General features: G+C 59.9%; 1 protein-coding gene across 1 annotated transcript in view; it reads left to right on the top strand.

Moving 5' to 3' along the window:
* TMEM132C (transmembrane protein 132C) overlaps positions 1 to 21,068 on the top strand; it is a 68,203-nt gene that overhangs the window by 9,231 nt on the left and 37,904 nt on the right. Inside the window, exons 3-4 of the mRNA XM_090292369.1 lie at positions 1,341 to 2,238; positions 18,823 to 18,969. Coding sequence (XP_090148495.1) covers positions 1,341 to 2,238; positions 18,823 to 18,969 — 1,045 coding nt within the window. The remainder of the gene's footprint in view (positions 1 to 1,340; positions 2,239 to 18,822; positions 18,970 to 21,068) is intronic.

Genomic DNA, 21,068 nt, shown 5'->3' with positions numbered 1-21,068 from the left:
ATGCAGTGTTGCGGTTTGTCTTGTGGTTCTTGTTATTGTAACACCCTTGTGGTGCGTGTAGTAACAGCTATTAATTTTCATCAATATCGATACTGTTGTTATGGTTAACACAATCATTTACACATAAACGGCCTGGTACTGGGGTGATAATTGTGTGATAATTATGAGGAAATGCTCACTCATCAGTGTAGAGGCTTCACTTCAGAGAGCGGAACATGCGACCGAAGTCAGCCAGAGTCAAATGACATTTTCTCCTGCGAGTCCCGAGCTGCAGCAGGGAGCCAGCCCTGGCCCTGGGTAAGGGTCACCGTGGGCCCCCGCCTCAGGCCCAAGCTGGCAGAGCAACGCTGTGCAACCGGGACGGCCCGAGCCTCTCTGGGATTGTGGACCCGATTTTCCAGAAGGAAACAGCTTTTGAGTCAAGTTTCTTCTCAGTATAATCTCCTCCCCAGGAGCCTCTGGGTGGGGCTGGATTACGAACAATATATTCATTACACTGGCGCCTCCGTCAGCGGCTTGGCGGTGGCCGAGCGGGGTTCCTGCCTCAGGTGTCCATGAGCTTCTTTCCCCTGCAGGCCGGGGAGCGCCGTCCGTCCGCACTTTGCCGGGGCTCCTATTTGCTGTTTTTCTTTTGGCTCGATGATGTCTTCTTGCTGGGCAAAAGACTACAAAGAATTTCTGTAGGCAAACTTGTCATATTTAAATCGCTTTTGGACGGTGAGTCATGCTTAGAAAGTGTGTTCTACACCCAGGTTGTCAGGGGATTCATCCGCCCTTTAGTACGGGGAGCGTGAGCTTTCCTTACATGTAGATCACAGGTCCCTCTGACACGTGCTCTTGTGTATGGTGTGAGGTGTGGGTCTAAGCTGATGCGTTTTAGTTTTTCCCCCCAAATGTTTAACCAGTTGCCCCAGAATCGTTTATTTACGTATGGAATTCCCGGTTGCACGTGGCTTTAATTGCAGACCCTTCTGTCCTCTGGGTCTGTTTTCCTCCTCTGTCCCTGTGCCGTTAGACATGTGTCCCACGCGCAGTCTGTGAATGAATGCATTCCCCTCACACTCATCGGTGACTGGCCAGCACTCTGTTAGGCTGACCTATGAGAAATTGCCCCCGTGCGAGGGTTCTTTGCTGGCAGAAAGCCCGCTCCCCTGTGTTTCAACCTAAGACACGTGTATAATTGGGGAGCATGCAGAGGCCCTAACTGGCTGATTCCGGGACTCGAGACAAGTCGTCCTCAGAAGGTTTCTGTCTCGTTTCTAAATTGCTTATGGGCCTAGAGACCTCTCAGGAGCCCTGCGGTCACCTCCGTTTTCTCTCTCTTTCTCTGCCCCCTGCAGTGACAGAGGCCCGCGGGGCGGCCGACAGCACCCCGAGGTTCTCCTCGCTGCCCCCCTACTTGCCGGTGACCTACCGTGTCCTCAGAGCAGAGGCTGCCTTTTTCCTGAGGGAGACGCGCCAGGATGGGGCGCGCAACTGCAGCCTGCGGTCCCGTGTGGAGTCCTTCTTCACCTACAAAGCCAGGGGGCCCCCGCTGTTGAACGCCAGCTGCGGGCCCTTCTCCGTGGAGAAGCTCGTGCCTCTGGACTTGACCTTGGAGTCGGACTTGCCGGGCCCAACGGATAAGTTTCGTTCCAGCTGGAAGCTGAAGGCCCACATCCTGCAGGACAGGGTCTACGCACCGCGGCCCGCCGTGCAGGTGCTGTTCCACGCCGTGGGCCGCGACTGGGGCGCGCGTGGCGCCGCGGAGCCGCTGCCCTGCCTGCGCGTGTTCGCCTTCCGGGAGACGCGGGCGGTGCACGGTGGCTGCCGGCTGCGTGGCGAGCTGGGGCTCTGCGTGGCCGAGCTGCGCCTGCCGGCCGCCTGGTTCCGCGCGCCCTCCGTGGTGGCGGCGGCCGGCAGGGGGAGGCCGGGGCCCGCGGCCGAGGGCAGCGAGGTGGAGCTCTACTACGCCGTGCACGCGGGCGACGAGCGCGGGGACTGCGCGGGCGGGGACGTCAGGACGGGCAACGCCATCCGCCCCGAGAAGGGCGGCCTGCAGGACGGCCTGTCCCACTTGCAGAGAATTGGCACCGTGGGCCTCTGTCGCGCCCAGGACAGCCGTGACCAGCTCAGCGAGCTGCGCCTGGACGACAGCGTGGCCGTCTGGCTGCCCTCCCGGCCGGTTAGACAAGGAGACGTGGTCACTGCCTGCGTCACCGTCGCCAGCAACGCCACCGTCGACCTCTTCATCTTGAGGTAGGTGCTGGGGCAGCCTGCGGGAGTCGTGGCTGCCCAGTGGGAGGGGGACTGGGTGCTTGGGGGCTATTTGTGCCGGAGACCGTTAGGGACCCTCCTCCTTCGAGCAAAAGCCAAGTTACTCACCCGCCCGCGTGCGCTGGGGCCGGGGAAAGAGAGGCAGGATGGACCGGCTCGCTCTCTCGGACCTTGGACGACATCCGGCTTGGAGAGGGTGTGATTTTTCTTTAGCCCCGAATTCATTGGACAACGTGCAGGATGGAAGGCATGTGGTCAGGGCTCCGGGAAGAGGCGTTGGCAGGGTGACATCTCCCTCCGGGCAACCGTGTGAGCAAAGCCAGGGACGCACCCTGGGGCACACTTGGTGAGGAGGTTCACTGTCGCCAGCAGTGGCTGGGAGGCCCCAGGTTCGCGGGAGTACAGGTTGGCAATGAGCCGAGGCACCTGCCCGGCGGGACATTTTTCAGCAGAGGTATTCCGACTCAGAAAAAGAGAAAAGAAACGAAAACTCATCAACAACAGGATGGCCTACCTGCCGTCAGCACTGCTGGGTCAGCAGATTGCGCGGAGTTTTAATAGCACTGTCCTATCACTCACGTGACGAATGAGTCTCGCGTTGGGTGCGGACGCGCCTCTTATCTGGGGATAATTAATGGCGGGGGGGCACTTGAAGCAAATCCTCTTCAAATGGGGACCAGAACTTCATAATCATGGAAAAGAATATTTGATTGAGATTTGTTCAGAAGATAAAGACGATAAAAGTCAGGGTGTTTTTTTCCTGGTATCATTAAGAAGGGCTTAGGTTAGGATCGCAGCTGCGTGTGGTACATTTTAGAATAAAAATTAATCCCATGAAGAAGGCGGTGCTCGGGCAGATCTTTGCAGACCAGCCCGGGAGCCTGTGACGGGGAGGACGGTCGTGTGAGAAGGTTTTCTCTCTCCCAACGCGCCTCCCAGGGCGGCAGGAAGGTTCTCCGGCCATTCTGTCCTTCGGACTTGAGTGCCTGCCCCCCGAGACGCATGTGGTCACCATCTTTAGTTTCCCCGTGGCCGTCGGAGTGGCTGGTGTCGGCAGGCGGTCCTCGGACAGTGTGACGGCAGGTCCCGGCTGCCCCTCCCAATGGCACCGTCACCCCAGCGGCCGGCCGCCCCGCCGAGTCTGTGTGCAAGGAGAAGCTCCCGGCCGGGGTGCGGGGTGACTGCTCAGGGCCTCCGCTCCACAGCTGTGGGGCTGGGGGGCAGCCATTCAGCTAAAAGGGTTTCCTCTCGCCTCGATGGGGAAAGTGCCGACCTGCGAAGTCTGAGTTCCCTTTCCACTGTGTCCTGCGGCGCTCTTGGCTGTATGTCATTCCCCCCGAAAGGGAAGAGGTCAGCCCCGGATTCGGAAGTGAAGCCAGAAACCAGGGAACAGAGGCGTAACCAGTCCGTTAGAAAATTCCGGACTCACCCTGAACTTCGTCTGCAGAGACGCAGGCTCCGCGTCCACGGGGCAGCGTGGGAAGGGACAGGCCACCGCTCCGCAGCATCTGAGGGGTTTGAGCTGCAGCTGGGGACCCGGGCCCGCCGCGTTGGGGAGAACCGCCCCTTTTCTGTGTTTTCCACCCCATAGACAAGCACAGCGGGGAACCCAGGCCCGGCCACCAGCTGTGGCCACAGGTCTGGTTCCACCTTCTGGCCGGGGACGGCAGGCAGGTCACCGCACCCCGGGGGGCTCCGTTTCCCCATCTCTGAGGCAGACGCGGTCCCGGTACCCACGGCCACGGGGGCGGGAGGACTCGGCGGGCCGGCGGCCCTTGTGAGCTGCTTCCGCGTGGCCCCTGAGAAGCGCTCCGGGAAGGCTGGCTGTCCTGGTGCTAACAGGGCTCTTTGTAAACGTCCGTCAGGCTGCCAATAAGCCCCGGCTTCTCCGTGAGCAGGGCCAGGACGTGGTGTTCCCCGTAAAGCGACAGCTATCTAGTTTATGCTCAGAGCTTCGCCGATTCTCACTGGGCCGTGATTTTGTTTAAAAAGCAAAAAGAAAGTCTTATAACAACACAAGCTTCTGGAGCACAGAGGTCACGTCCCCGTGGCTCTGGGCTGGACGCTGCTGAGGGCTGTGTGGGGGGCAGCAGCCTCGTCTCCGCCGCGCGGGCTTCCCGACTGCAGCTCCGGGGCCTGGGGGACGGGGGCAGTCAGCACTGACTCCCAGCGTCGGCGCGAAGGGTGCCGCTGCGTGACCGGAGGGGGTGGGGGCGTTGGGAGAGGCAGGTTTCCCCTTTCCAGATAGCATGTTTCCTTTTCATTTAATTGATTTTAATTGAAAAAAAATTTTTTTTAATTTATTGATTTTCAGAAAGAGAGAGAGATCAGTTTGTTGTCCCACTGATTCTGGCACTCATTGGTTGATTCTTGCATGTGCCCTGACCGGGGATCGAACCTGCAACCTTGGTGTATTGGGACGGTGTGCTTTTCAACTGAGCTAGCTGGCCAGGGCCTTAATGTTTAATTTGTTCTAAGGGGAAAAATAAAATTGAGAAAGCCACTACAGAGGATGTCCCCAGAGGTGGCAAAAATACCGACGTTTGTATGAGGCCCACAGAGCGTGTGAAGCTCCACTCTCTCCTCCCAGGACACGCAGAAGCCTCTGCCCACGGCTGCAGGTCAGGTCCCAGGAGAAGCCGGTGTGGGCCGTCGCCGGAACCTTCGTACTGCGGGGTTCACGGGGGACTTGCGGACAGTCCTGGAAAGCTGTCCCCTGACTGTGAGACCCACAGACGTCCTCTCTGGCCGGGCCCCTGGGCCTGCAGCCTCGTTGACAAGGCTGTGGCATTTGGGGGCAGCCCAGACTTCTTGGGGTTGTTCGTAGGGCCAAACCATGTATGGGAACCTGGCCTCAGCCTCCTTTATAAGGTCATTTTCATAAGCGATGCCCCTTCCACAGGCAGAAAGCAGCAGCGTGAATTCAATTCAAAGGCCATCTGGTGGATGATCAGATTGTTTCCTAAGACTACGCGGTAGCCTCCTGTGGTCACTGATGAGGGCCCCTGCCACGCAGGGACGGGGCTGGGGGCCGCTGAGAGAGTCGTGAAGCTCCTTCCCTCGCGGCAGGCAGTGCCGCACCCCGACGCTGCCGCGAGCGGATGCACTCAGCGGGCAGATCCCCGTGTCTCGGGTGGAAGGGGCGTGGTCTGGTCTACGCCAGGTCTTCTCACTGGGGGCCAGGGAATGCTTTGTTGGGGCGCCGTGCTGTGCAGTAGGGGGGTCGGTAGCTCTCTAGACTCTACCTACTAGATGCCTGCGGCACCTCCATCTCCCGCTGTGGTGACTAAAGCGATTCCGGACAGTGCCGGGTGTCTTCTGAGGGACAACACCACCCCGATCAACAAACGCTGGTCAATTTTAAAGTCTATTGTATGGAGTATTTTCCCCATCAAGTGACCAAATGCTTTGCTGCCTCTCCCACACGGAGCAACGGTCTCAGGATCTGGCCGGGGGGAACCTTCCCTGCCGACGCTGCGGTATTTGTCTGTTAGACGTGGTGCCGTGCGCCACTCGGAAGCCACGCCAACATTTCTGGTTAGTGACGAAGGCCAACGCCGGGACCCACTGGCTTCGGTCAGGCTGACGGCGGCCATGGCCTCTGGGGAGGGGACACAGGCAACCGAAGCTGTGTGGAGGGACAGGGAACGTGACGAGGTCACGTGAGAGAGTCTCAGCGACTCGCCAGCCCCCAGACTGCCCCGGTCAACGCAAAATCTAGTGAAAACAGTCTCGTATAAACCGAATTCTAAGACAAACTCCCACGTCCATGCAGCAACCAGTCTGTTGCACACCCGCACCATAGCACCGGGCACCCGCCGTGGGACTGGGGACCCGCTGTGGCACCGGGCACCCGCCGTGGGACTGGGGACCCGCCGTGGGACTGAGGACCCGCCGTGGGACTGAGGACCCGCTGTGGCACCGGGCACCCGCCGTGGGACTGGGGACCCGCCGTGGGACTGAGGACCCGCCGTGGGACTGAGGACCTGCTGTGGCACCGGGCACCCGCCGTGGGACTGAGGACCCGCCGTGGGACTGAGGACCCGCCATGGGACTGGGGACCCGCCGTGGCACTGAGGACCCGCCGTGGCACCGGGCACCCGCCGTGGCACTGGGGACCCATCGTGGGACTGAGGACCCGCCGTGGGACTGGGGACCCGCCGTGGGACTGAGGACCCGCCGTGGGACTGGGGACCCGCCGTGGGACTGGGGACCCAGCATGGCAGCGTGGACTTGAGCTGGCGCTCAGGCTCACTCCCACGCTTCGGCCCACTGCGTAGAAGACGGGCTGCTGGCGGCGTTCAGGGCCTTCCACGGCGGCGCCCTCGGCCCGTTAACCGTTGCTCTGGGCCCGGGGTGGCTCCAATGGTGTTCTGGGGCAGGAGGGGCAGGGAGGGGAGGCACAAGCTAGGAATGGGAATCCAGGCCTTAGCCGCGTGGGGCGTAAACCCGCCTCTGCCAGGTGGGTGCGTGAGCCCTCGCCCTCAGCCTCTGTCTGGGTATGAGCACAGCCTGCGCGCGCGCTGTTGCAATTCAACCTCAGGGAACCCTTTTCCGGGTCCCTTTGTGTCTGAGGACATGAGAGGCCCTCGAAGGCCCTTTGCAGACAGCCAGCTTGCCCTGGATTGTCAGGGTCTCTCCCTTCCGATCGGGCCTCCGTCGGCCGGTCGGGTGGAGCCCCTGGGAGTGGCTGGGCGGTCCCCAGACTCCCCACTGGGAGGAAGCCCTAAGAAGCCCCCGAGTTTGCCCCAAATGCAACTTGGGAGCTAATTCAGAAGGTTCTGCAGACCCATTTCCCCACACTCAGCCCGGCGCTCATTTCCCGGCCGGATGTCTCTCAAGGAAAGGTTTGTTTTCATTTTCTTCAGTTTGTCACTTTCAGTGTAGTCTTCGGGAACAGAGAAAAGAAACAATTTTCCTTCTGCGGGGGAAGAAGGGGGAAGCGCTGCTCCCCACCACACATCTGGGTTGCCAGGCAGCCGCCTCCCCGCGCCACGTGAGAGCGATCTCACTGTTGCAGAGACGTTTCCCCGTGACACTGGCTCCAGCCCCGCGGAAGCAGGAGGGAGGCGGGCCCAGCTGACTGAGGCCTGCGCCTTTGTTCCCGTTCTTCCACCCGTTTGCAAGTCCCCCCTGTTTCCCGGGGCCCCAGATCGCAGCTTTGTCTGCGGCGGACCGTTTGACGCAGGTGCCGGGGACCCGTGACGGGGCGGCCCTTCGCATCTGGCCGGCACGCTGTCACGCTGTCACGCTGTCACTCCAGGGCCCCTAAGTATCGGAAATTGGAACCGTTCATGTCCGCGCCGCGGTGGGCATGATGAACGGATTGAAAACCTGGGACAGGGAAGAGCCAGCGTCCCTGCGTCAGAGCGTCCTGATTGCAGCCCCTGGTTTAAAACCAGCCTGGGACGCGCCCTGGTGTTTCACCTCCCGTTGCCTGTGACCCTGGAGAGGCTGGGGGTGCGTGTTTGCATTATGGGTCCTTTGTGGGATCCCCGGGGCCTGCTGGGCGCGGTGTGTTTTCGGAAGGCCGGGTCCTGGAACGGGGCCGTGGAGGAGGACGGGAAGGTGTGTGCAGGACGGAGGAGGAGGAGGCGGGCTGGGAGCGAAGGCCCACCATCCTGCCGTTTCCCCGGTGGGGCCCGATGACCCCACGGCCCCATGGCTGAGTCCCCTCGGCCCCGCATTCCTCCCGGGGGGGACGGATGAACCGATGAGGAAGCGTGGCCCATCCGCATGGCGGGACGTTGCTCGGCCTTAGGAAGGGCGTCTGGCGTGGAAGGACCTCTGCTGAGGGAAATAAGCACTGTCCCTCCTCCTCCTCCCGGGGACACTGAAAGTAGGTGGAGACAGTTTTGGTTTTCAGGACGGGGGAGGGAGTGTCCTTGTGGGAGAGGCCCAGGACAGCCCCCCACCCCTGCAGCAAAGGCCAGCCCGCCTCACAGCGCCGCTCGGTAGTGCTGGGGTCGAGAAAGCCCGAGAACACCAGTGGGGTCACCAGGGCCTTCCCTGCGTCCTCAGGTCATCACCCTGGTCTCCGCAGCTTCAGAGCCAGCCGTGGGTCGCAGGGCGTCAGGAGCGCGCCTGCGACCTTGCCGTGAGGCTGTGTGTCACCGGCCCAATGGCCCTGAGAGAGCTCTGTCTCCTAGAAGTTCTCCTCCCAGATGCTCACAGCAGACCACTGAAATCACGGCCCGTTTCCATGTTCCCCAAAGAGCAAAGACCTAATCTCATTACTCTTCTGCTCTGCGATAAGTATATCTTAATATCCCTTATAAAAAAAACACGAGAAGAAGAAAGGGCTCTGGTCACGTCAGAGCGGCGTGGTCCAGGACGCGCACTCCCCCGGGCGCTGCGCAGGCCGGGCCCGGCTCACTGTCACGATGGGCGGGTCCGCGTCGGCCTTTCTCGGACGGGCGGTGGAGCCCAGCCGGCGGACGCAGGCACACCATCCGGAGAGGCCCAGAGGCACAGCGGGCACAGGAGATTGTTTTTGTCACTGATGGAAATGAACGGACTGTCGGTGGGGACAGCGGCAGATCCCGCCGTGAGCAGCGCCACAGTCTGGGTGCCGTGCTGCCTGCCTACGCCCTCCTCCTGGCCTGGGACGCAGGCGGTGTTCTTACCAGCAGACTGGTTTTCCTCTTCCTGTACTGAAAGTTGAGCAACTGCAGTCGGTGGAGCTGGGATGGAACTCGGCGGGGGGGCTGCTGACCTCAAAGGGCACAGCAGCAGCTTTTCCCCCAACAGACAGCCCTGGAAACCAGAGCCTTAGAACCAGGGCTGTTTCTTTAGCCTGTGATTCCAGGGGTGCGATTCTGTGCTGTGCTCAGCTGGGTGGTTCTCCCTCGAGTCTGAGATGAGCTGTCAGTCAGCCCTGCGGCCCTGCTTCTGGGGGTAGGTGTCTGTCGGCAGGGGCGCGGGGTCTCGGGGCCCCTGCGTCTCATTACCCAGGAGCCGGCTTGAGTGTGTCCACATGGTGGTCCCGGGGCTCCCAGAGAGGCGGGGGGCTGGGGGGGCGGCGATTGTAGAAACTAGAAACTACGCCCTGGCTTGCAATCCATCCAGCATGGCTTCTGCCCCCTTCTCTTGGCCACAAAAAGTCCCAGAGCCGTGCTTCGTGCCAGGAGCGTGCGAATGGTCCTCACTTCCCCATGCGGGGGAGCCCCAGAGTCATAGGCGGAGGGACTCCTTCAGGGAGGGGAAGAACCGGGGCTGTTTTTGCCACCGGCCCCCGGGGCTCACCTGACCCTGAAGCTGTAGCCTTTGCTCCCAGGTCATCAAAACACGTCTTAGGGCCTGGCTTCAGGTCCGGCGCCCGAGGGTGTGTTTTGTGGGACCCGTGTGGTATCGTAAACACTCATAAGTCTGATTTAAGAACCCAGTTTCCTGTGTTCTCTCAAACATCAGGTCTGAAAATGAAGCCCACTTGTCTATGCCAGTATTTGGAGCCCACTGATGGCTGCTTTGGGGACGAGAGGGGCACTTTGTTCTCTGTCTCCGCGTCCCCCCCACCCCCCGACTGCCCTGTCCAGGAGCCCCAGGAGAGCCTGCCTGGCTCCCGTAAATGACGCTCCCGAAGCCTGGAGGCGTTTCCTCTGGGCCCCTGTGTTGGAGGCTGGGCCGCTGAGCGGGCTGGAGTCTTCGCTCCGTCTGGTTAATCGCGTTAACCTAGTCCATACGCTGCCAGGAGCAGACCAGAGAGCTGCTCATTAGCCCAGGCACTGGGTCTGTTTACAGTGTATTAGGCCGGCTCCTCCATTTGGACTGCGGCCAAGATGGGATCTCCTTCTTGTTCGATGGTATCGGGGTCCCATTAGGGAGGCGGGAACAGCGGTGCCCGGGGTGGCGCGTGTAGAGACGCTGTCCTACTGGGCGGCCGCCCTCGGGGCCCCGGACCAGCCCAGCGTCTCAAACGAACACAGCAAGTGTCTGCTCGGCCGGGCAGCGAGTGAGAGCAGCAGCTTCCTGCTGAAGGGCCCGGAAGCTTCCTCGTGGCAATGCTTTGCTGGGAGACGAGGGGGTGTGACAAGCAGAAAGGAGGCGACTTCCTAAAAAATGGAGACAAGTGTAGTACCCAGGAGATTCCAGAACCTTCCAGTGAAATAGCCACCATGCCCATGAACGTGTGGGGACCCCAGATGTGCTGAGGGAGGGGGGTGGGGCCCTGGATTTTACAAGCTGGTTTCTGAAAGTGGCCCCAGGGCGTGGAGGGCGTGGGCTGAGCCTCCCGGAGTGGCCGGGCCACAGGCCTGGGCGTGAGGAGGGGGCGGGCCAGGCTGTGCTGGGCAGTGACCGTAGCAGCCTCCTGCCACGGCTGGTCAGCCGGCCCCCGGGTGGGGCAGGCGGGATGGAGGGACCGAGTTTTGAATCGTATTTCGTTTTAACTCCTTTGCGTTCCAAGAGCCACAGGTGGCTGGTGGCTACCGTGCTGGGTCGCGGGAGCGTTCGGGACAGGCTGGCCTTGAGCCCGGACTCTGGGCTTATTCCAGGTGGGGACTCCCCAGGGACAAGGCTCGGAGATCAGCTGGGTCTCAGCAGGGGGTCCGCTGTGGCGTGAAGGTAAAAGGACATGGGAATGCTTGTCGTTCAGGTAGATAATTCTTTCTCCCGGGGTGGTTCCTAGCGCCGGGCCGCATGCCCTATTCTGGTCACTGCGGGGATGCCCCCCCTCTCACTTTACCAATTACAGTTCATTTTGATACGCACAGGAAATTACAGTCAGCTTACTGAACCGCTGCTGGCGTGGGTGAGACCTGACGGAATCAGGAGGACGTCATTCCCAGGAAAACACGGGCCCCATCCCCGCCGCGGAGGTCGGCGCCCAGGCGCGGCGCACCTCGCCGGGTCCGTAAGGAAATAACCAAAACTCGGGAGGCGCTGCTGGCAACGCGGGCCGCTCCTCCTGCCCGACTCCTGCCCGTTTCTTTTTTCTTTTTCTTTTTTTTTTTAACAGATGCACATGTCGGGAAACATAGAATCTTGTCCTTCAAACCTTTGTGCAGCTGAGTGAACTCCGTTTTCTCTCTCCTTGGTTCATGTGGCCTCTCTTGTTTTTATTTGGAAGCCGGCCGAAAGCATGAATATTCATGACTCTGTTAAACAAGATTTTTATTGAAAACAAAAATGGATCTGAAGTTCCCCGTTTGCGGCGCTTCAGGGGCGCGTGAAAGCCCCATTGAAACGCCTGTGTCGGACACTTTCGCTGAGAACGGAGATGGTGACGCCAGAGGGCTGATTCCCTTTTGGGAAAACACTTTGTAAAAAGGATTATATTTGTGTAATTCCATTTTCTGTCCGTGAGCGGCACAGGACGACGGGCTAAGATGATGAAGGAAAAGGGGGTGACCTTTTTTTTTTTTTTTTCCTGGTTCCCGAAGTGCGGAGAATAAAACGAAACCGGTCTGAAGGGCTAAAAACGTGCCTTTGGGTCTCCGAGGCTCCGGTGCCTTCGGATTCCTAGAAAATCGATCCTCTTCCTCCATTGTAATTTGTGGGTGTCCGCCCGCTGCCCACCACAAGGAAGGGGGGGCTGCTATTTCTCGGGCTTGATTAATCAGGCGTGTTTCTTCTCCGCACATTCCAGCGGTTCAGGGTGCACATTTGTCATCAGACCTATTGTTACTTGGCAGAAAATAAATACACCATCCAAAATGTATTGCGGTACCCACTGAAATGTGAAGGCTTCTCACGTTGCGTCTGTGCAAACAATATTGATTTATGGAAAAGAAATTCCCCAGGAGAGTCTTTATCATCAAACACGTTTATTCCTGATTGGTGGGGTGAGGGAGAGGCCTGGAGCCCCAGGTCAGTAATGGATTCGTCCCCTCCTTTCATGACTATTTATGAAGCACCTACTAAGTGCGGTCCCTCCATACCGGGCAGAAGAGGCGAAGACGGCTTCCGACAGAATTCACGTTCTGTGGGCAGGCAGGTCATTATTGGGCAATAAAATACAATACCTTAAAAGTACGGTGATAACGTGCAAAGAATGAAAATTAGAACAAAAATTAATCTTTCTTAAGTATCCTTTGACATGTCTTCTCTCCAGAAATGACTCAAAGAGAGAGGGGAGGCAGAGCAGAAGTGGGTGTACTCAGGGCGCCGTTCTGGGGCGCGGTTCGCGCATTGCGGTCGTTAGGGGGCCGATACCTGTAAGTGGTAACAACCCTATGTTTAGTTAGCAAGGTCACCGTCCGTTTTTATCCAGGATGCAAGCCTCCCGTTCACAACAGTGACATCAAGTTTGCTTTTCTAGTAAATGGACAAGTAAAAATGGCACATTGTTGCCAAGATGAATATCCCGTACATTGAGGGAGTTTTGGGGTGCCGGTATGAGGCCATTTGGGACGAGGCTCTCCCCACGCAGTGAGCCAGGCACACGCCTCCCCTGAGCTCTTTGCCGTGGTGACCGGGCTTCCAGGCCTCGGCCCGTCCCCCGAGTTTGTACTCTTGTGTGAGGCAGGGCTTCCATCTGAGGACTGCAGCCACGGACCCCGGTATTCCTTTCCTTCACGGGGCCTTCCGGGTCCTCTCCCTCTTTCCCCGCCTCCCCCGCCGTCTCTGACCACCCGCTGTCTGCTGTCTCCCCCGCTTTGCTCCCACGTTTGCTCGCGCCCGCGGCTCCGGTGCAGAGGAAGCCCGGAGCGCGTAGGAGACCCCGGGCCGTAGCTACGGGGCAATAACAGTTCTCCGCGCGTTTCCTCCCGGGCTCCGTGATGTTTCCGAAAAGGATGCGTTTGTTGCCGGGTGGAAGCTTAAAATGAGGGCAAGGTGGTTAAAGGAAAGCCGTTTCCTCTTTGAAACGTCGTCCTGAATGAACATGAAGTGGAACTCCACGGGATCCTTCCGCCCTCTGACATTTGGAGAATTTATTTTAAAAGCAGATGATCCATCAGGTCTCAGTGAAATTGGAACCAAAGAATAAATTAATGAAAGTGCGGAATTCCTCCCCACTCATCAGCGCGGCGGTGGGTGGGGCCGGGGGGCTCCGCAGCGGGTCTCCGCGTTCGATGAGCTGCCTGCACCTGACAGGCAGGCGCTTCGTCACAGTGTCTGGTATCAGGACATTCTGTCTATAATCCAGGGGATACTCGGACGGGGCGTTACCGTCCCCCGTGAAGCAGCCCACCTGTCAGTGGGAGGTGACGAGGGATGTTAGCAGGTTTCCCACTCACGAGCAGAGGGAACACAGACACCCTGGGAGGGAGGGACGGGCCGGTCCCCCAGGGGCCCCAGGAATCTCACGCAGCTTCTGCATGTTAATCAGCAAGAGCCCGGGTCGGTGCCCGGCTGCCTCTGTGGCCTCAGCCACTGTTCACACCTGGGGGGGCAGCTGCAGGCTCTGGGGGCCTCCTCTGTCAGGGCAGGTTCAAGCCCTGCTCCCTCATCCCTGCAAGGGCCACAGGGTTTGCGCTCTGCCTTTTACCGGGAAGAGTGCGCTGGGCCTTCCTCGGAGCATGGAAGGGAGGAGCCGGGGCTTGGTTTTACAGCGTGGCTGTGTGATGAGCAGGTGCGTTAAGACAGCGAGGAGGGAATTTGGGGAGTCTCTACCTTGCCCTTAAGACGGCAGTTCTCACTTGTGGGTCACGACCCCTTTGGGGGTTGAATGACCCTTTCACAGGGGTCGCCTAAGACCATCAGAAAACACACACAAAATTACGTATTGTTTTTGTGATTAATCACTGTGCTTTAATTATGTTCAGTTTGTAACAATGAAAATACATCCTGCATATCAGATATTTACATTACATTCATAACAGCAGCAAAATTACAGTTATGAAGTAGCAACAAAAATAACTTTATGGTTGGGGGTCCCCACGACATGAGGAGCCGTATGAAAGGGCCGCGGTGTTAGGAAGGCTGAGAACCGCTGCCCTAAGAGCAAATGGCCTCTGAGACGTGGGGCACCATATCCTAGTCTTCCTGACCCCAAGCACAAGCTGCCCCCCAAAGAGGATAATAAAACCAGCAACAGACAGATAAATCCCAAGGAGGTCTGTGTGCAAAGGGTCCCCACATCTCCTAGCTCCTGCCCTTGCCGGGTCCTCAGGATGTAGGAGGCCAGGGTCCCCAGCCTCTCCGTCCCAGAGGCTGATTCTGTCCCCAGGCAGAGAGCGGGAGGGGTGGCTTGCTCCCAGGGGTAGAGCCGGGATAGTGTGAACCACCCTTTGTCGATGCCCGTGCCCTCGAAGCCTGCAAACTGTGGGCGGTGACAGGCAGACACGTGAGGCCATGTAACTGAAGCAGAACCCTCTGCTGTATCTTCCTTCCCCTCCCCCTCCTCGACTGGGACTTCGGAGTGTCAGGAAAAATCTGCCATGTGTGGGCGCCCCATGTGAGCTCGAGGCGCGGCCATAGCTGGAAGCGGAGACCCGCGGCTGTCCGGGCTGGTGGGTGCACCGTCGGAGTGCGGGGCTGCTCCAGGCCGGACTCGCCCCGCACGGAGGGGCTGACTTCCGGGGCAGCAGAGCCGAAGTCCCGGGTGTCGCCTGCATGCTCGCGACTCAGCCCCCTGGGCTGGGGTTCAGATGGCACCACAGAGGTTGCACCCCGTCCCCGCGGCGAGACAAGGAAGCCAGGGAGTAGGCAAGATGGCCTGATTCGTGGTGAGAGGGTCGCTTCCTCCGCCCGAGGCAGGTTCTGTGGGTGTGGACCTGCTCGGGAAACGGCCGCGTGGCGCCTCTGCACGGAGCAGATCTCCCATCATCGGTCATTTGAGTCAGCAAAGTAGAAGCAGGAGGCCGTTCTGTGGCTCATGAGTCAACACCTCCTCCGTTTGGTTGGTCGGAGCTCATAAACGGCAGGCTGGGCACATGCCGCGCCGGGGGCCGGGGGCCAAGGCGACAAAGGCAAGGTGTGCGGGGACCAGGGAGCCACGCAGATGCTGGCGTGTGGGCCGCAGGCAGGTGCGGGGCCAGCTCAGCCCTGGGGGTGTGTGCCGGGGCCCGTGGCCGTTTGAGGGTGTTCTTTGCGGTACCAACTCCAGAGGCATCGTGCCGGGAATGTGGTGCAGATGTGAGCAGATGTGGTGGAGCTGGGGTCCTTGTCCCCCATGAGCTCACGCTGCTGGTCCAAGACACAGACATGTCAGCTCAGGCCTGTTTGCCGTGAACACCTGCAGCGAGGTGTTGAGAAGGGTTCCGAGACCATGTGTCAGTGGAGGGGAGAGATGGCAACGTGACCAGGATCCACGCTCACGGATTACAAATTTGATGGTCTGCGAGTCGGGATTTCTCAGCAGATTCTGCAGAAGAGATATACGTGGGGGTATAAAAATAGTCATTTCTGTTGTAATGACAGAAACTCAATCACACTGGCTTAAGAAAAGGAAAAAAGGGAAATAGTGGCTCATGTCATTGAGAGGTACAAGCATAGAGCAGCCTTCAGGCATGGCTGGATCAGGGCCAGTGCCAGTGTCCCTCAGACTTGTCCTTTCTCTGTGTCACCTCCTGCCCTGCTTTCGTCTCCGGGGGCTTCACTGTCAGGCAGCCTCTCTTCACAGGGTGCCAGGTGGCAGCAGCAAACCCAGACTTACACCTTTTCAGCTGGAAAATCCTGTCGTTCAAGCCAAAGTACTAAGTTGGCTCTCAGTGGCCCAGACTGGTCCCATCCCCTGAGAAGAGTCCCCACTGAACCACCCTGACTGATGCCGGCACCCGGGAGACACGGACAGGCCTCTCCCGAGAAGAAGAGAAGACGGAGCTGGACAGGCCAAGTGGCCGATGTGGGTCGACAGGGGCCCATGTCCGGGAGGAGCTGGTGTTTCCGAGGCCCGTCCTTCGTCACTTCCCCGCCCGAGTCCGCACTGCGTCTCTTCCGTCACCAGTGGGCCTCGGGCTCTTGCCGCTGGTCGGCCTCTCTCGGGCGGGCGGCCTTGCTGGGACCGCGCCCGAGAAAGGAGGAAGCCGGCCAGGGCTGCGTGCGTCCTTCCGCTGCCCCCAGAACCGTTGGTGACGGGGGGTCTACGAGTGGGGTGAGCAAGCTGCCTGTTTGTAGAAAAGCTGAGCCCCCACCGAGGAGGAAGCGGGGGCGCCAGCCCCCCTGTGGAGCCCCGTCTCCGAAGGAAAGCCTGACACACCCCTTCCATCCTTGTCTTTCACTTAGGAGCTTATTTACTGTGGGGCGGCTTCCTGATGGGAAGATGGGCCCCGAACAGGCGGGCGACCCAGCCATTCTGGACAGATGACTCCCTGCTGGCAGACCCCTGTCCCTGTCTTTCTGAATGGTATCACTCAGGTGCTAACGATGACAAGACAGAGGGACAAAGACTGCGGCAGCCACCGGGGACGCCCCCTCCTGGTGGTCCTGTGACGGATGAGGGCCTGCGAGGGACACTGTCACCAGTCTGAGATGTACCTCGGTTGTCATGCCGCTCTGGCCATTATGAGCAAAAGAAGCACGTGCGGCTCCGTTTTCAGGAACAGAGGATCCTGCCCTGGAGACGCTGCTCAGGATAACGAGGCTGGTCCCAGCGTGGCGCTGAAATCCGGGACGCGGGGATGGCGCTGGTCTCGTCCACATCGACCTCTGTGCGGCGGGGAAGCTGCCGCTGTCCCCAGCCCCCGGCCGATGGGGAGTCTGCTGCCTGTGTACTGCAAGCATCAGACACGCTGCTAATTTGGAAGGAAAATACTCCTCACAAACTATTTATAGCCCGCTCGGCTCAGGACTCCGTGCGTGTTTGGGTGGTTTCTTCCGTAACTGCTTTGTCTGGGAGACTTCAAAGGTGCCCGGGCCGGCAGGAACAATGGGGGACAGACAGCTGCCCGAGAGTTTCTGTTCCGCACCAGCAGGAAATTCACATTCTCCGCACAAGGGCCGGTCGTCCGTCTCACGGAGGGAACGTTCCGGGGTTTCTGGTGATAATGGCGGGGCCAGCTCGGGCGGGTGCTTCAGTGATTGCATTAAATTAGGTTCTATTTGAACGAGCTGGGGAATCTGAGGCTGGCCGTCAGCGCTGACTGGGAGCCGGCGGAGCCGCGTCCTGTCTTCTTTCCCTTTCCTTCCTGTTGCTGATGATGCGCCGTGGCCCCGCAATGCTGAAGCGGGGTGAGCGGGCAGCCTGCCACGCGGGCTGGCGGCCACTCGCTTCATTTTTGCCAGGTGACCTGAAGGGAGGGGGCGCGTCATCCCAGGGCAGAGAGAGCGACTTGCTGACCCGCCGCTCTGTCCCCGTGGTGACGGATGACCTCCAACCCGTGAGCCCTGATGACGGAGACGCACCTGCCGCCTCCCGTCTGACTTCCCTGCGCCCCTGGGACCAGCCTCGGCCCAGCCCTCGGTTCTGCGTTGGTCCTTCAGCTCAGGCAGGGGCTCAAGCATCTCCTAATGGTCTGCGAATCACCTGCTTCCCGCTCACCTGCTGGCCGTGGGCAGCTGATTCTCCGGCCGCTGCTGAACGGGAAGGAAAAGGTGCAGGACAGCAGGAGAAACAGCAGAGGGAGGACCCAGGGACCCAGGCAGCCGCTGACGCTAGCGCGAATCCCTCCCATGCAGAGCTGGCCAGGTCCGGATCGTAGGGGACCAGAAGAGCCGCCACATTTTTGAAGAAGAGCCGATTTGGAGGGTTCACCCCTCCCCCAGTTGCAAAAACCTCCCTCAAAGCTGCAGTGAGTTTGTTCACACAAAAACTGTGTCCCCGGCCCAGGGAGAGACATTTCCATCAATGGGATCGAAGTGAATCCAGAAATAAACCCACAGATTTATGGTCAATTGAACCTCCACCCGGGGGTCAGGCCGTTCAGTGGGGAAACTAGAGTCTTCCTGCAGAGGGCGCTGGCCGCCGGGACCTTTGAGCGGAAGAACCGTTCTCCTCGGGGGCTCCGACAGCACGCGTGTGTGTCCCCGCACGTCATGCACACGGCAAGGTAGCCTCAGGGCCGGCTTCCACCCGAGGCCTGGCGGCCGAGGCCACACCGTGGTCTGGCGGTCTAGAACAACTGAGCGGCTCACCCCAAATCCTAGTGGCTGACAGCACCCAGCGGTGACCTTATTGTCCGTCCTGGTCTAGGTGGGTACGTGGGGTGGGTGGGTCCCACCTGCGGGACGGGCTTAGTCTGCTGGCAGGCAGGGGCTGGAGCTGGGGGGGGCCTCCTTGCTACCCCCTTACCCAGTCACCTCAAGGTCTTTCCACGAGGTCCAGGCAGCCAGCCCCACCGGGGGAAGGTGGGCTGCGGTCTGACCCGAACCCCCACCTGGAGAAGGGGGGCTGTGCTCCACCACCGTCTCCCACGGCCTTGGTGTCTGCACTCGGACCACTCAGCTGTGTCTCGCCCTTTAACTGCCCACAAGTATTTGCCCCCTGCGCTCCGGAGCCGAGCAGGACGGGGTGCGTGTGTGTCACATTGTAAGCAGTTACCTTCCTGAGCGGCAGCTTTGCACGCAAATTAAGGACGCAAATAGCCCTGCCCATCCGTTGATGAAAACCGTCTAGAACAGCCTCCAGGTGGCCAGCCCGGAGCGAGGGCGGGCAGATCCGGGTTAGTCGGGGCTGACCGCGGCGTGGGCACCTGTGCACAGGCCCGGCCGCTAACCTGGGGCTCTCTCTCCCTCGTCTCCCCGCAGAGCCAAGGTGAAGAAGGGGGTGAACATCCTGAGCGCCCGGACCAGCGAGCCTCGGCAGTGGGACGTCCGGCAGGAGCTGGGAGACGGCGGGAAACACGCCACCGCCACCGTGGTGTGTCAGCGCCTGGGGCCCGGCACACGCAACAGGTGAGCACTGCCGCCCTCTGCGGCCGCCACACGGGGTCCTCACGACCCAGTGTCCGCCTGAGAGGCTTGACTGACGCTCACATTGGCCTCTGCTTATCGGGGCTACTGAACCCTCGGCCTCAGGCCAGGGCAGCCCCACCGGGCTCCGGCCGGGTTGCTCAGTGGGTTGGAGCATAAACCGAAGGTTGCAGGTTCGATTCCTGGTTAGGGCACATGCCTGGGTTGTGGGTTTGATCCCCGACCCAGGCCCATACGATCCCTGGTCCGGGCGAGTACAGGAGGCAACCGATCAATGTTTCTCTCCCGCATCGATGCTTCTCGCCCCTTCCCTCTCTCTAAAAGCAATGGAAAGATTCCTCAGGTGAGGATTCAAAGAAAGGGGCAACGTCTCTGTCTCTGGCAGGTCAGCCGGAGGGCAGGGCACCGATTCTGAGGGTCTGTGGTAGCGAGACTCTTCTGCTTCTCCGAAGCTCACGCGCCCTCTCCGCCAGTGTGCGTGTCCTGGGGGCCGGGTCCCCTCTGGCGTCCTCCCTAAGGGACCGGAGGCGGGCGGCTTGCTTGCCCAGTGCGTGTTCTTTGTACGCAGGGTTGGCCTTGTCGTCAGTGGGGAAGGATCTAAAGGCAGGGGTGACAGCCGGTGGCAGGAACGAATGAGGCCATGCTGTGGGGAATCCCACGCAGGCATCTGGACGGTTATTTAAAGCAGTTGCTTCCTGTGTGCAAAAGCTGCGCACGCGCGCTGTTGAGTGCGAGGGGAACACAGACGTTCAACAACATGGAAGCACGCGTGACGCTCCCAGGGCAGCCACGGCTAACAGGCTGGTTCCTTCTCCTCCCTGGCTTCATGCAGGTGTAACGTCCGCAGACAGTGAATGGAGTGGGTTTGTCAGTCTGCACACTTGGTGCCGTAATCTGTGTACAGATTTTACAGTTGTTTTACTTGCATTTGGCTTCTGCTGAAAGCAAACACCTTCTCTTGACATTCCGCGTCCCGCAAACCATTCTGACGGCTGTATGATATTCCATCGCGTGGATCTAACAGGGCGTAAATCCCCGTGTCTGTGTTCTTGGACATTCACGTTGTTTTCAAGTTTTATCCGCAGCGATGATGGAACAGGAAGCTGCTTTCTGCACAAACCCTGTCCGCTTCTCCTTTTGCTCCAGGCCCCTTGTTAGACTCAGAAAGTTGCATCGTTTGGGGGCTCTCGATGCGCTTGGTCAGGGTGTTCTCCTGAAGGGATTTGCCACAGGGGAGGAGCTGGCCCTTTACGGGACCCGCTTCCTTAGGGGACCCGCTTCCTTACGTGAACGCGGCTCACCTGCTCTTTCTCATTTTGTCGGAACCGCCCCCCCATCCCTTCCTTTCACGTGCAGCCAGACAAACCCTCTGGTGTCCTGAGCAGCTCCTGGGCCCCAAAGCAGCCTTCCCTTCATTGCCCCCGGGCACGGTGAGGGTGCTGCGGGGAGGACCGGGTGTCCACGTTCCAGCTTGTGAGCCCACGGGCCCTCTTCACGGCGGCTCGGGCCTGGAGGGTCCTTCACAGGCTGCGGCCAAGGCGTCGACCAGGGCGCAGGGGCTCGTGGGAAGGCCCTGCGGGGGAGGGATGGGCTTCCAAGTTCACGTGCTCGTCGGCAGCATTCAGTGGCTGGACCAAGGGTCTGTTCCTTATTCTGTGCCAGGTGCCCCTCTCCCTCCGGGCGAAGACCCAGGGCGAGGCGGAGTCCCAGCACGGGGACGTCGCGGGATTGTATGACCGAGTCTTGCCTGTGACTTCCAGTGCTTGCCGTGTTCTGGTCATGAGACGCAAGTCTGGGCCGCACACAGGGGAGGTCACAGAGGCGGATGAGGCCCAGGAGGAGGGGGGCCATTCTTCACTACCACCTCTCCCTGGGAGCCACTCCACAGCCCGCAGGGCGCGCCGCAGCTCCTGCCTGGGACCTTGGGGACGCGCCTCACCGACAGAAGTTTACGCTGGCACCCCTCCGCTGTCTGCCCCGCCCCAATCTTCCGCCCCACTTGTCTTCTTCATTTAACCCGGGCTCGCTGATGAAAAGGGGAATTTTATGGTACTGCCTGTATCGGGGAGTGTCCTCAGCTG

Source organism: Furipterus horrens, unplaced genomic scaffold (genome assembly GCF_987537825.1).
Source record: "Furipterus horrens unplaced genomic scaffold, mFurHor1.1.pri manual_scaffold_11, whole genome shotgun sequence".
NCBI classification, from domain to species: Eukaryota; Metazoa; Chordata; class Mammalia; order Chiroptera; family Furipteridae; genus Furipterus; species Furipterus horrens.
The sequence above is the reverse complement of the archived record's forward strand: the minus strand, read 5'-3'. Positions and strand labels throughout refer to the sequence as shown.